Here is a 12,915-nt window from a genome sequence, read left to right on the forward strand (position 1 = left end):
AGTAAATCAAAAGCACTGGAACATGTAAAAAGGCCATTGCTATTCAGATTCCAAATAGGCTGGTCCTTTTCATCTTCTTTACCAATGTGAATACTTTTGATCAAATTCAAAGTATCCCTTGATAAGGAAAAAGGATTATCATCTAGCTCCCATTGCTGATTCACTAAGAAATATTTAACTTTTACATTACCTGGCTTGACAGTAGGATTTAGCATCTGATAAAGAGACCCATGTTGAGTCCAATTATCCCACCAAAAAAGAATATTACCAGAGTTAATGTTCTAATTGATGTTAGCCTCAATTTTGTCTCTGATATGAAGTAAGTCTTTCCAGGCAGGCAAGTCCTTTGGAGCAATTATCTTAGAGTTGAGATTGCTTCTCTGGCAATACTTTGCTCTAATAAATTGTGCCCACAAAGAAGGTTCTGTTCTCAATCTCCACCATCTTTTAGCAGCAAAAGTATGACAGATGTCAAGTAAGCTCCTAAAACCTAGGCCCCCTTCTTTGGTGGGATAACTCATGTTATCCCAAGAGGACCAATGATAACTATTTTTCCCGTCTTTCTCACCCCAAAAGAAATTAGCAAACTGCATTTCAATCTCATAGAGTGATGTAACAGGTGGCATTAAAGCAGCAAATATATGTAAGGCTTGTGATTGTAGAACATGCTTAATAATGGTGGCCTTACCTCCAGGGGATAAGAATCTTCCTTGCCAACCTGCAATCTTATTAAGAACCTTTTTGGAAATATCAGAAAAATAAGAGATTCTCTTCCTACCACTGTATATAGGACAACCTAAATAAGTGAAGGGGAAAGAAGATTGTTTGTAACCAGTCCACCTTCTTATCCTCCTGTTATAAATCCTGTTAGTCTTACTATGGGTGATAAAGAAGGTCTTATCATTGTTAATCTCCTGACCAGAAGCATTTTGATACAACCTTAGCAGATTCATAATGAGCTTAATAGAAAATTTATCAGCAGAAGTGAAAAGGACAAGGTCATCAGCATAGCTTAGGTGATTAATTTGGGGCCTTTTTTTATGCATGGAAAAATTAATGAACTTATCATTTTGATTAAGATGATTCAAGGATCTTGATAGAGTTTCAGCAGCAATAATAAAAAGAGCAGGAAATAGGGGGTCTCCCTGTTTTAAGCCTCTAGAAGATTTAAAGAAACCATATCTAACTCCATTTATTATGACAGAATACCAGTTGTTAGAAATCAATCTATAAACAATCTTGATAAAAAAACTCATCAAATCCCATTTTTCTAAGAACGGAAATAAGGAAATTCCAAGACAATTTATCATAAGCTTTGGACATATCTAATTTAAAAACAACATTGTTGCTCTCCAAGTTGGGTCTAATACCATGAATGATCTCTCGTGTTAAGAGAATATTCTCGGTAATTTGCCTACCTTTCACAAAAACCGTATTGATTGTCGATATAATCTTGGGCAAAAAATCGTTAATCCTTAAAGCAAGAATTTTAGACAGAATTTTGTTTGAAAAATTACTAAGACTGATAGGTCTGAGCTTAGAAAAACAATCAGGAGAAGTAACCTTAGGAATCAAAGTCAAACAAGAGTGAGTGTAGAACTTTGTGAGTTCAGAACCATGAAAGAACGAAAGAACAAAGGATATTACCTCTCTTTTGATGATGTCCCAGCAGTGTTGAAAAAAATGACCATTAAATCCATCGGTCCCGCATAGCATCGTTAGGGTCCATAGAATCTATCGCCATCTTAATCTCTTCTGTTGTGGGATATCTTGTTAAAAGGTGGTTGTCCTCGGTACTGACCAAATTATCACATCCTCTAATAAAGTCCAAGTTCATATCCCTTGGGTTCCCAGTGAAAATTTCACTGAAATGATCAATTGCAACTTTGGAGATATTTGCGTTACCTTCTACCCAATGATCATTTCGATCTTTAATCTTATAAATTTGGGCTCTTCTTCTCCTTGCCTTGATAGTACTATGAAAGTACTTCGTATTGGAATCCCCTTCTTCTGCCCATTTGATTCTAGCTTTTTGCCTTAAAATAGAGTCTTCCATTTTCAACCATTTGATGTATTCAGCTTTAGTCTTATTAAGCAGCATTCTATCAGCATCAGCATCAGAGTTTAAATAAGCGGTTTCTGCATCTGAAACTTCCGTCTCAAATTTCTTGACATTTTCAAACACATCACCAATACTGTTTCTGGACCACTTACTAACACTACTAAAAAATCTTGATTTACCTACGGAATTTACCGAAGGATGTCTATCGGTAACCAGGATTTACCGAGGGACGCCATCGGTACTAGGCTTGTGGGTAATTTGACCTGGTAAATAATACCGAGGGACACTCGCCAATTACCGATGGAGACCCTCACACATCCCTCGTACTTCCTTCCCTCACATTCATGCAAAATTAAATATCCGGGACGACCCTCGGTACTTAAGAAATATATATAATATTGATATATTATTCTTGAGGGACATACATCGGTATATTAATGTTAATTAAATTAAAATTTTAACATACTGCCAGGGACAACCCTCAATAAATAAAAATATTTAACAATTATATTTTTCATTTTACCGAGGAATGTCCATCGGTAAGCTAAATGAAAAGTACTTTGATATTTGAAAATAATGAGGACGTCCTCGGTAACCTGAAAATCTGAGATTTGCAATTACACTTGTTACTGAGGGACTCTATCGGTAAGTCCCTCGTTATTTCTAGTATTATTTTGGCAAGCAATGCCTATTTTTTCAACAGCACCTGCTATATTCTTATATTTCAATAGCCGATCAATAGAAACTGAAACACAACCAATAATAGCCATCAAAACAATAATAAAAATACTCCGAAATAATTCATACATTAAAATTAAGCCAACAAACATCGTACGAATCTAACCAACTTCGACGTTATGCAAAAATATATCACAAGCATCCCACTAGACTTCAAACAAGCCAAAGTAACATAAGTTAGAACAAAAAATAACAAAAAAAAATTTTGATGAACTAAGTTGTTATATTCATATTCAAAAGCATCAAGCGAGTATGCAAACTTTACAAAGAAAATGCTAAAAACTCCGGACAATCGCAAAAGAAAACTAGTAAGGAGAGCCGGGAGTTTAAAACCATGAGCAAAAGACTCAAGGCTACTAAGCCACCGAGAGGGAGCCAATGAAATCTAAAAGGGGATAACATCATTCACGGAGTGGATAGATTGCTCCAACTAAAAAAGGTTAACTAAACACTTTGATTTTAGAGAACGGTTAGGAGTGAAGTCCCATCAAAGCATCTCATTGCATTCCTCTCGTCCATAAACACCCAAAAAATACACGGTATCATTTACCGAGATCTTGTTGATGGTTTTGTTCACTTTCCATAAGCTCCAACTTTCAAGTTTGCTCCTTTTAAGCTATATGGGATTGTCCAACTGATTCCAAAAATTGTTGTAAACATGTACCAGAGATCTGTTGCAACAGGGCAATGCAAAAAAAGATGTTAACTGACTCTGACTCTTTTTGGCACACATAGCATCTGTTCAACAAATGCACAAACAAAAATAACAACTGACCCCTAATACTCCATTTCAGTCTCTCCATACTCTCTATTCTCCTGATCCTTATCATCTCCATGCTCCTGATCCTCCTCATCCTCTGCATCCTCTCCATCATCATGATCGGGCCTCGGGGGTGGAGAACGGGGCAACTTGATGAGGTTACACACTTGGGCCTTGAGTTCTTTGAAGTCTGACTCAAGCACTATCCTACGTCGCTCCTCTTTCAACCTTTTATTCTGTTCCTCCTCATATTTCCTAGCAAGTTCCCGAAGCTCGTCTCGCATCTCCTCGATTTTTGCTCATTTGACACGCAAGGTAACTCCCTATACCTTGCAATCCACACCGGATGCAAGAAAGTTCTTCTCGGAGCAAAGGCCATACGCTCTTCCCTTATTTACACCACCGACCACGTCTAACCAACAGGAGATAGTTTGTTCCTCTGATGGCGTGATTGGATTGCCTTGATCATCAGTCGGCTGACTCCTAATGAGATCCTCCATCGCTTGATTATACCGATTCTACATTAAAAGTGAAATTTAGTATATAAACAAACGGTATAAAATAAATTCTGAAAAGTGAAAAAAAAAAAAAACAAGACAAGATAACTTCATTTTACTTAAGTAGCTTTTTAACAAGCTGCCCAGCCGATGTTCGGATGGGCAGAATCTCCAAGATCAAAATATTTGAATCTTAAACCAGCAAAAAAATAGTTAAAACTAGCGCCCGAGTGAAGGTGAAATTTGATTCTGTTCGGAAGGCAAATTTCCTTTTGGATGCTTTTACTTATCTTCATTGCAATAACTAGAAATAAGTCAATATTGCCTCGGCCATTAAAATCAAGAAAAATGTTATCTTTATGAAGAAATACAGAAAGAAAAGCTATATATAACACACAATCCAACAAATTATAGGAATGCGATTTTCTTAAAATATAGAGGATACGATGGGCAATATAACAGGGAAAAAGATCAATTCCCAATGTACGTAGATTACATAAATTCTTGAAGCTTATGGAGTAATGAAATTATAATTTTTTTTCAAGTCGACTTTAATTTAGTTTTGCTTTTGGCTAGATAAATATTCGACCCGGTTCAACAGCCCGAAAAATGATCAAATCATTCGGGTCATGATATTCATAGCATCGGAGACAAATCAACTTTGAGATTTAAAAATTTTGGATTAGTTTGGAAGGCATTAATAGGTGCTTCTCACTTGTGGGAATCTAAAGATAGCGAGGAAGTAGGCTGTTGAAGGTGATAGAATTGGAAGGTGATAACAAGTTTGTTTATGTATACATGCCTAATATGTATGCATTGCATAGGAAGTGGATTGATGTTGGTGGCATGAGGGAGCAAAGGAAGGAGAAAAGAAGCTGGTCGGAGTTGGATAGAAGTGGAAAACTCAACTCCAATCCCATCTAGTACGTGACAAAAAGATGGTAAGTGACGATGCACCTAAGCCCAAGAAGTTGCTGGCCAGGTTCATGGAACTATTGTTCGAGAAATAAGTAGGTCCTTTTTTGTCACAAATCGAAGCACTTTATGTCCCATAGACAAAGGCTAAAAAGAACATGATCTGCCTTCAACCTCCATTGAGAAAAGATGTAGATATCTAAACAGTGAAGATGAAGATAAACATGTTGCTAAATTGGGGAGGGCTGTTTGTCAACTTAGTCGGTGCGTTTATACATTAACATTTCCAACAAAAACACAAACCTATCATGAAAAAAAAAAAATGAATGTTCATTCCATCGCTTATCATTACTAGTATCTAAGACTTGGGATTATTTTTAAAGTATAATTGTTGATCAGATCACTAAGATATATAGCAAATAAACACAGTTGAGAACAAAGTTAAATAAGAAGAAGAAAGAAGTTAAACGAAAATCTAAAGATTCAAAAGCTACAAAAATTTATCCAAGATAATATCACCAAGAGATTATTTATATGAACTTAAGAAGGATTAACATGAAGAGAAAACTAAATAGAAGTTGAGTCTTACCAGTAACCATAAAAACAATATTACTAGTCAAATATATTCCAAGTAAGTTTAGAGCTTACATAGGTATCCTCTGCCCGTGGCTCAACCCAAACTTCTTTTCCATCTTCGATTTTCGTATGGGTCTTCTTCCATAGCTCATGTCGAGTGGGTGGTCTACCAAGAGAAACTTTCTGCAAATGAAATAAACCAAGTTAACGTTGTTTATGTCATTATTTGTATTTGCTGCCATCTAAATGCTTAAACAATTACCAATTTCCTCCAGCGGTCCCATGGACACCGAACCACAAGTGTGCAATGAGCCACCCTTCTTAGACTTTCGAGCTGCCTTTGTCTAGGCGCTCTTCTTTTGAAACTCGGGCGTAGCCCAGTATTTATTAAGCTCCTCCCAGTAATCTGTCCCAAGCCAGCCAGGCTTTTGACCCTTATTTCGAGCTTCAGAAAAAATATTTGACAACCGAGAACTCGCATTCTTTGTAAAATTGCTTCTAATAACATTATCCTCGACAGGATTCCATGTACACTTTTTCTGGAAAAAAAAATGTAAAAGACATCAGAGGAATAGACATCCCGAAGTGCCTACACTAAGAAGATATCTTCCATGGAATTTGAAGTGCCGAAATCAATATCAGAATAACTTCTTGTCATTCTATATTTAAGGTATCTTGAAGAAGCTAACAACTATTCTTATTATACCCTTCTTTGTCATCTGATCCATACAAGTCCCACTGGCCAGTGGTGTTGCCCAAATCCTCTAAATCAAAGTATACACTCTTGTCACTGGAGTACAAGTTCCAAGAAGAAAAGCACACTGATAATTTAAAGCCTCTATATCAAAAGGCCAAGATTTATGATTTATCTTATAGGAAAATAAATTAACATGTAGTAATGGTCAGCATAGCTAGTTAGCAGCACAAAAACAACCAACATATAAGAACTGTAGGCACCAACATATAAGATCTGTAGGCATATTTTTTCATTTAAGAAGACAGACATTAGACAATAGACATAAAAGTGAAAACAAATAGAAAGGAGGATTAATAAACTTCAAGAAAAGAAGATAACTAGGCCTAGAACAAGAAGTAAACCAGAAAATAGTAAAAAGAAGATAGCTAGAACAAAAAGATGGAAATAGTAATTAGTAAAAGAAGAAAGGTATTGAGACATGGAGAAAGAGATAACAGAGAGTTCCCACCATAGTACTTTAAGATATTTTAGAATTAGAGGAGAAGACTCATTTAATTCATTTTGTGATCCAAAGTATACATACCATAAACTCATTAAGGATTGCACATTACGTATGACATGAAACTTCACCCCACGTTGCGAAGGCACCGCTATAAAGTTTACGGATTCCGTTGAGATTGCATTTGCATTTTTGGCCTAGAAGGATAAAACCTACAAGACAACAATTTTAAAACATTTAAAATTGTTAATTCAAGAATTAGAAAATAATAGAGGAATTAGAATGCAATAAAACAATAAACATACCCTTCTCCATCGCGATGATGCGCACCTCCGTAGATGATCTAACTTTCCGGGTGATGGAAGATGCGGACCAAACACAATAGTCATCCATAAAACCCTTACTACAAAGATCAGCCCTAACATCTTCCGGTTTTAAGCACTCTATACAATTGCAATCCGCACAAGGACACCTAATTGTCCCGTCCTTTTGACAAAATAAATTTTCTTGATTAAGAAACCCCTCAACACCTTGCTTAAATTCATCCCTCAACCCCCGCCGATTAGGTAACACCCTAACATACATCCATCTACGATGTTCATTTTCCATCTACATGTACAGATAACAAATCCACATCAATACTTTAAGATGCATAGAATAATTCTACATCTAATACACAGCTTTAGTGATCAAGTAAATAAACCAAATTCGATATACGAGTTCCCCTCATAGTCTACAAGTAAAATGCTTAATCACATAAAAAGCGAGGAACAACCGGAAAAGGGATTAAAGGAATCGTTCAATCAACAACAAAATAAAAAACACAAAGATTTTAGGAATTAGAAAACAAATGCCTAAAGCGAGAGAAATGAGGATGAATGGAATCTCAAAGAACAAAACCAGATTCATTATGAAAAAACCAAACCAATTCAATCATAGATTTCAAAAGAAAAATAAATATAATTATGGGGAAAAGGAGAGAGAAAGAAGGGAACCACAATCGGCGGGGCGACGACAAAACTATTCTGTCTTTCTTTTTCGAAGAACAAGACGCAACGACGGCGAAGTAGTGAAGGCAAGAACTCTAACGGATGCTGAAAATTAAGCAACCACAATTTGCAAATTAAGTAACTACAATTTGCAACAAAATTTATACTTCATGGACTAATTAATAACACAGTTAGATATCTTAACTATTATGCTGACTATGTTTAGTTGTAGGGTGAATTCCTAAAATTCCAATTCTTAGAAGGATCTCCATAATTTACAACCAATTTTCCACAATCCAAATGAGAGGGGAAAGTGGATAAACCACAGTAACATAGTCGTGACCGCAGTAACCAATTTAATTGTAAGATTTTATGAAATAATTTGACGAATTAAAAACAAGGGGTTTGGGGGAAGATCTCAGAGAAAAGCTTCTCAATACCAATTGAATATGCTGCAACTTCAATCCAAATAATGTGCAGTGAAAGATAAATCAAGTTTGTCTTCTATGCATAGAGGTGTTCTTAAAAAAATACCCATCAATCAATCTACTAGTTAAAAGAGAAAGCTAAAAGTTTGGCACAAATTTCAGATTAATAGATAAAGGATTAATTCAGTTTGGCATGAATTTCAATTCAACGGAACACAAAAAATTCAAACTTGGATCATTTTGCTAGGTCGGAAAAAGAATCCCCAAATTACAAGAAAGAATAAAAGAGAGAAAGATTTACCAGAAAAGCTGAGAAATTTGCTAGGTCAATTTACAAATGGTGATGGGTTTTAAAAAATTCAAGCGGAGGGAGTTGAAAAGGATGAAAAGGAGGGGAACATAACTGGTGTCAATTTCGCTGTTGACAAGTCCATTTTTTACAAATGGTGATGGGTTACAACTTTGAACAAAACCTAAGTTGAAGAGATGTAAGTTTTGGCGCAGAGTCTTTCTTTTTGCTGAAATAAGCTAGGTCAGCAATATCTTCTTTTTGCTGAATTTTTGGCGCTTAAGCTTCCCGCTTTTGTTCTTTTTTCCTTTTAAGTTTTCTCTCAACCTTTTTTTGGTTCTAATGTATATATTAAACCTCTTATAATCTTGGATATAATAAGTAAATAAAAATTTTTAATTGAGATAAGAACCATAAAATTCTGTAGAAAAGTTGCGAAAAACTCACTTTAAATATTTATAATTTAAATTAGTACTATTTTAGATCGAACCACCAATTGAATAAAATTTTAACTTAACAAAAGATATTTTATATTTGTTAAGACAAAATTGAGATTGTTTTAAAAAAGATGAATTTATCCTAAAAGAGTGAAAAATAAAATTTTGTTTGGAAATGTCAAATCAAATTATCTCCAAACAAAAAAAGAATCACTATACTTATACAATTTTTTTCATAAATATTGTTTTCTCAAAAAAACTAAGGTCTCATTTGTTTTTGTTAAGATTAAAACATCAGAATCTGAATGCACATCTAATATTAAGATATGCATTAAGAATTATATGTCTGGATCTAAATACACATATGAATACTAAGATGTTGTATTCAGGTTTGAATACTACATTATTAAGAGCTAAGGCTATTTTGCCGACATCGAATGTGTTAAATATTCTTTATTTTAAAAAAATTAGTATGAAATTTAATATAATACTAAATTAATCTAATATGTTATCAAAAAAATATATTATATGAAGGTTGGTGGTGGCATGACCATAGGTGGTGGTGGTGGTGTCAATTGAAGATGGTGTCAGCTAATGGTGATATTGTGGGTAGTAGCTAGTGGTAATGAATAACGGTAGTAGTGATTTGTGGTGGCGATTGATAGTGATGGCTAATAGTGTTGTTAAATGACGATGGTAATTAACGATATATAGTTGTGAATGATAGCCAGTTGATTGACGATATATAGTGGTGGTTGATGGTGGTGATTGCGATGTAGTCATGAACTATGGTTGTAGTAGAAATGGTGGTTGGTGGCTATGATTGTAAATAGTGACTAGTAGCAATGTATGTTGATTGTAGTAATTGACAATGGCAGTGGTTGAGTAGTGATAGTTAATAAATGGTGGGCGGTGACAATAATTGATAATGACGGGGGATGCCTTAGCGGTAGCGATGACAAAATGGAGGAAGGGGTGAGCTGCCATCTTTATAGAAATTTTTTAATCGACATGTTAACGATACTAAGACTTTGTTACAGATCTTTAATAATCATTCAGACTCATTAAGTGGTTGTAACATAATAGGATATCACAAATACAATTCCACTTACTGTAATTATTGACGTATAAACTAATCAATCAATAATATTTCTTAAAGATACCACTAATGCACTGCTACTTAATGTAATTATCAATTTACAAGCTAATCAATCAGGAATATTACTTAAGAATACCACTAATATACCTCTACTTACTGTATTTATTATGTATAGACTTATCAATCACTAACATTGCATAACAATACCTCTAATACGACACACTTTAACCATTGTCAATCTATAAGCTAATTAATCAACTTTTATTAAGGATGCCACTAAAAACACTTCTATTTATACTATCACTTTTTAAACATTTCTTGAGCCGAGGGTCTATCGGAAACAGCTTCTCTACCTCCCAAGGTAAAGATAAGGTCTGCGTACACTCTATCCTCCGCAGACCCCACTTATGAAAATGTACTAGGTATGTTGTTGTTATATCACTTTTTAAACTTATCACCTATAACATTCTTTAGAGTGCTATCACAAATACACTTTTACTTGAGAATCTTTCACTTTTTTCCGGAAAACGTTTTCACTTTATTTGAAAATCAATGTTTGGCCATGAAAATTTCAAATACAACTTCAGGTTGTATTTGGAATTTGAAAAACACCTAAAAACCTGTTTTCACTTTTTTCACTTTCAATACATTTAAACAATCAAATATTCTTTGCAAAAATCATAACCAAACACAACTCCATCTTCAACTCCAGTTTCAACTCCAACTTCAAAATTCCAAATAAAATGAATATTTGGTTTTCATGGACAAACGCCTACTTAGTACAATAAATAAGTGGTACTACTAATTTTCTTACGATAAGTCTAAAAAGGTAATGTTACTAAAAAAAGGGAAAAAAACCTTTAAACAATTACCGACGGACTTATCAATTGACACCATCGCTATTATTTGTTTAAAAAATATAAAATAATTATTTATTGAATACTCAATTTTACATATTTAAATATATCGAGAGATGCCCCTCGGTACTTTAAAAAGGAAAACTCAAAATGATTATATCAACTTTATCAAGAGATTCCCTCGGTACATTTTATTTAATTTTCATTTACCTTTTATTAATATCGATGGTGTCCTCGGTACAAGAAAAAAGGAAATTCGGGAATGTTTATATTTATATTACCGAGGGTCTCTCTCAGAAAATTTAAAATGTTTTTAATTATGTACCGAGAGAGCCCCTCGGTATAGTCAAATAAATGTTGAATGTAAAAAGTTGCATAATTTTCTGAGGACGTCCTCTCGTATCTTTAAAAAATAATTAAAAATTTAAATATTTGACTTTTCTGAGGTACGCCATGGCAAAGTCCCTCGGAATAGCTACATGAAATTTGTCCCTCGGTAACCCACATAGGTAAATAGCTTATTTTTAGTAGTGATATATAAGCTCCCTAGCCAAAGTTTTCAGCTTTTGTTGTAATCTCCACATAGGGTTTCCATATACTTCTGTTTCCCAAACTGTTTTAACCAAAGGAAGAAAATCTTTTTGGTCAGTCCAAAAGTTAAGAAATTTGAAGTATTTAATTACCTGTTGGTTGTCATTAGTGCAATTGACAAGTAGTAAATTGTGATCAGAACCAGTCTTAGATAAGTGCTCTACATTGATGTTTGGGAATTTAGTACTCCATTCTTCATTGTGTAGCAACCTATCTAATCTCATATGAATTCTCTCCGTCCCTCCTCTCCCATTGCACCAAGTGTGAATATTACCTACAAAACCAGCATCTGTCATACCACAATCATCCATACAATTTATAAAATCGAAACAGGTACTTAATCTAAAAGGAACACCCCCTTTCTTTTCTTCGGCTTCCATTATAGAGTTAAAATCACCCCCGATGGCCCATGGGCCATCAATGATGGAATTCAAGTCTCTTAACTTCTGCCAAAGATACCTCCTTTTGTTTGCTTTAGATCTGGCATAAACAGTTGTTATCCAGAAATTATCCGTCTTTTGCCCTGTAAATGAACCTGCAAGGTAACCTGTTGCCTAGTCTTGGAAACTACTGAACAAACAAAGTTAGAATTCCAGAAAATCCAAATTTTACTATGAGAGTTGGAGATGGCATGATCGAACCCCATCCTTCTCCTAAACTTCTCGATTTTGTTGCTAGTATGAAAAGGTTCTTGTAAAGTTATAAAATCAATTTTGTGAAGTCTAACAATCTTAGTGAGTCTATCCAAAGCACCCTTGGAGGTTATCCCTCTAATATTCCAAATTATGTACTTAATCATAAAGGAACTTCGGGAGATAAGACAACCTTCTCAGATTGTTCAGGTTTTTCTGAAACTTTATTTTTGTTTCCCTTTTTGTTCTTCCTACCTTTCTTGTTTTTGTTACCTCTTGGTGACAAACCTTGTTGTAGTATTGCTTGTTCTCTTTCTTGTGTGATAGGGTCCTTGCTTTCTTTTGGGGTTGGAGCAAAGACTTCATATAAACTGTCAAGGATTTATGCTTCTTCTTCTTCAGAGACGTCTAAGAAGCTATCAGCAACTTCCTCATCCGAGGATATTTCGGCAATTTGTTCTTCACTGGTATCATAGCAATATTCCTGATCCGAGTTATTGTCTACTAAAGTGCCTTGTCTATTTTCAGGAGGAATGAACTCAATGTTTCCCAAATCAATCTCTATCCTGCCTCCCTTTAGCTTTAGACACTCAGTATCTGCTGTTATAGGAGACATATGGTCCTTTTGTATTCCTCTCGAACTGCTGCCCTGGCTATCAACTGTGTAATTCACATCTAAACCTTGATTGACTTCCATACTGTTCTGGTGTTGTTCCTCTGTCCGCATCTTTCCATCTAAAGGTTTATCAGTTTCTTCGAGGAGTTCTTGACCATTACCACATCTTGGCTCCAACACTAATAACATATATTAAATGAAATTGGCTCCAAGTCTCTTTGTGGAAATTAAAT

General features: G+C 34.8%; 1 protein-coding gene and 1 long non-coding RNA gene across 2 annotated transcripts; both read right to left on the reverse strand.

Annotated features, from left to right (window-relative positions):
- Positions 1-281: 281 nt before the first annotated feature.
- Positions 282-3,844, reverse strand: LOC132038443 (uncharacterized). Its single transcript, XM_059429113.1, has 5 exons — positions 3,585-3,844; positions 3,465-3,538; positions 2,769-2,807; positions 1,802-2,241; positions 282-1,145 (listed from the first exon to the last, which is right to left on the reverse strand). Exons 1-5 carry the CDS (start codon positions 3,842-3,844, stop codon positions 282-284), a joined length of 1,677 nt encoding a protein of 558 aa, XP_059285096.1.
- A 41-nt stretch (positions 3,845-3,885) lies between these two features.
- Positions 3,886-6,391, reverse strand: LOC132036932 (uncharacterized). The gene is made up of 3 exons (XR_009409712.1): positions 6,197-6,391; positions 5,621-6,087; positions 3,886-4,078 (listed from the first exon to the last, which is right to left on the reverse strand). It is a non-coding gene; the product is annotated as an uncharacterized LOC132036932 (long non-coding RNA).
- Positions 6,392-12,915: the final 6,524 nt, after the last annotated feature.

This window comes from Lycium ferocissimum, chromosome 11 (assembly GCF_029784015.1).
Source record: "Lycium ferocissimum isolate CSIRO_LF1 chromosome 11, AGI_CSIRO_Lferr_CH_V1, whole genome shotgun sequence".
Lineage (NCBI taxonomy): Eukaryota > Viridiplantae > Streptophyta > Magnoliopsida > Solanales > Solanaceae > Lycium > Lycium ferocissimum.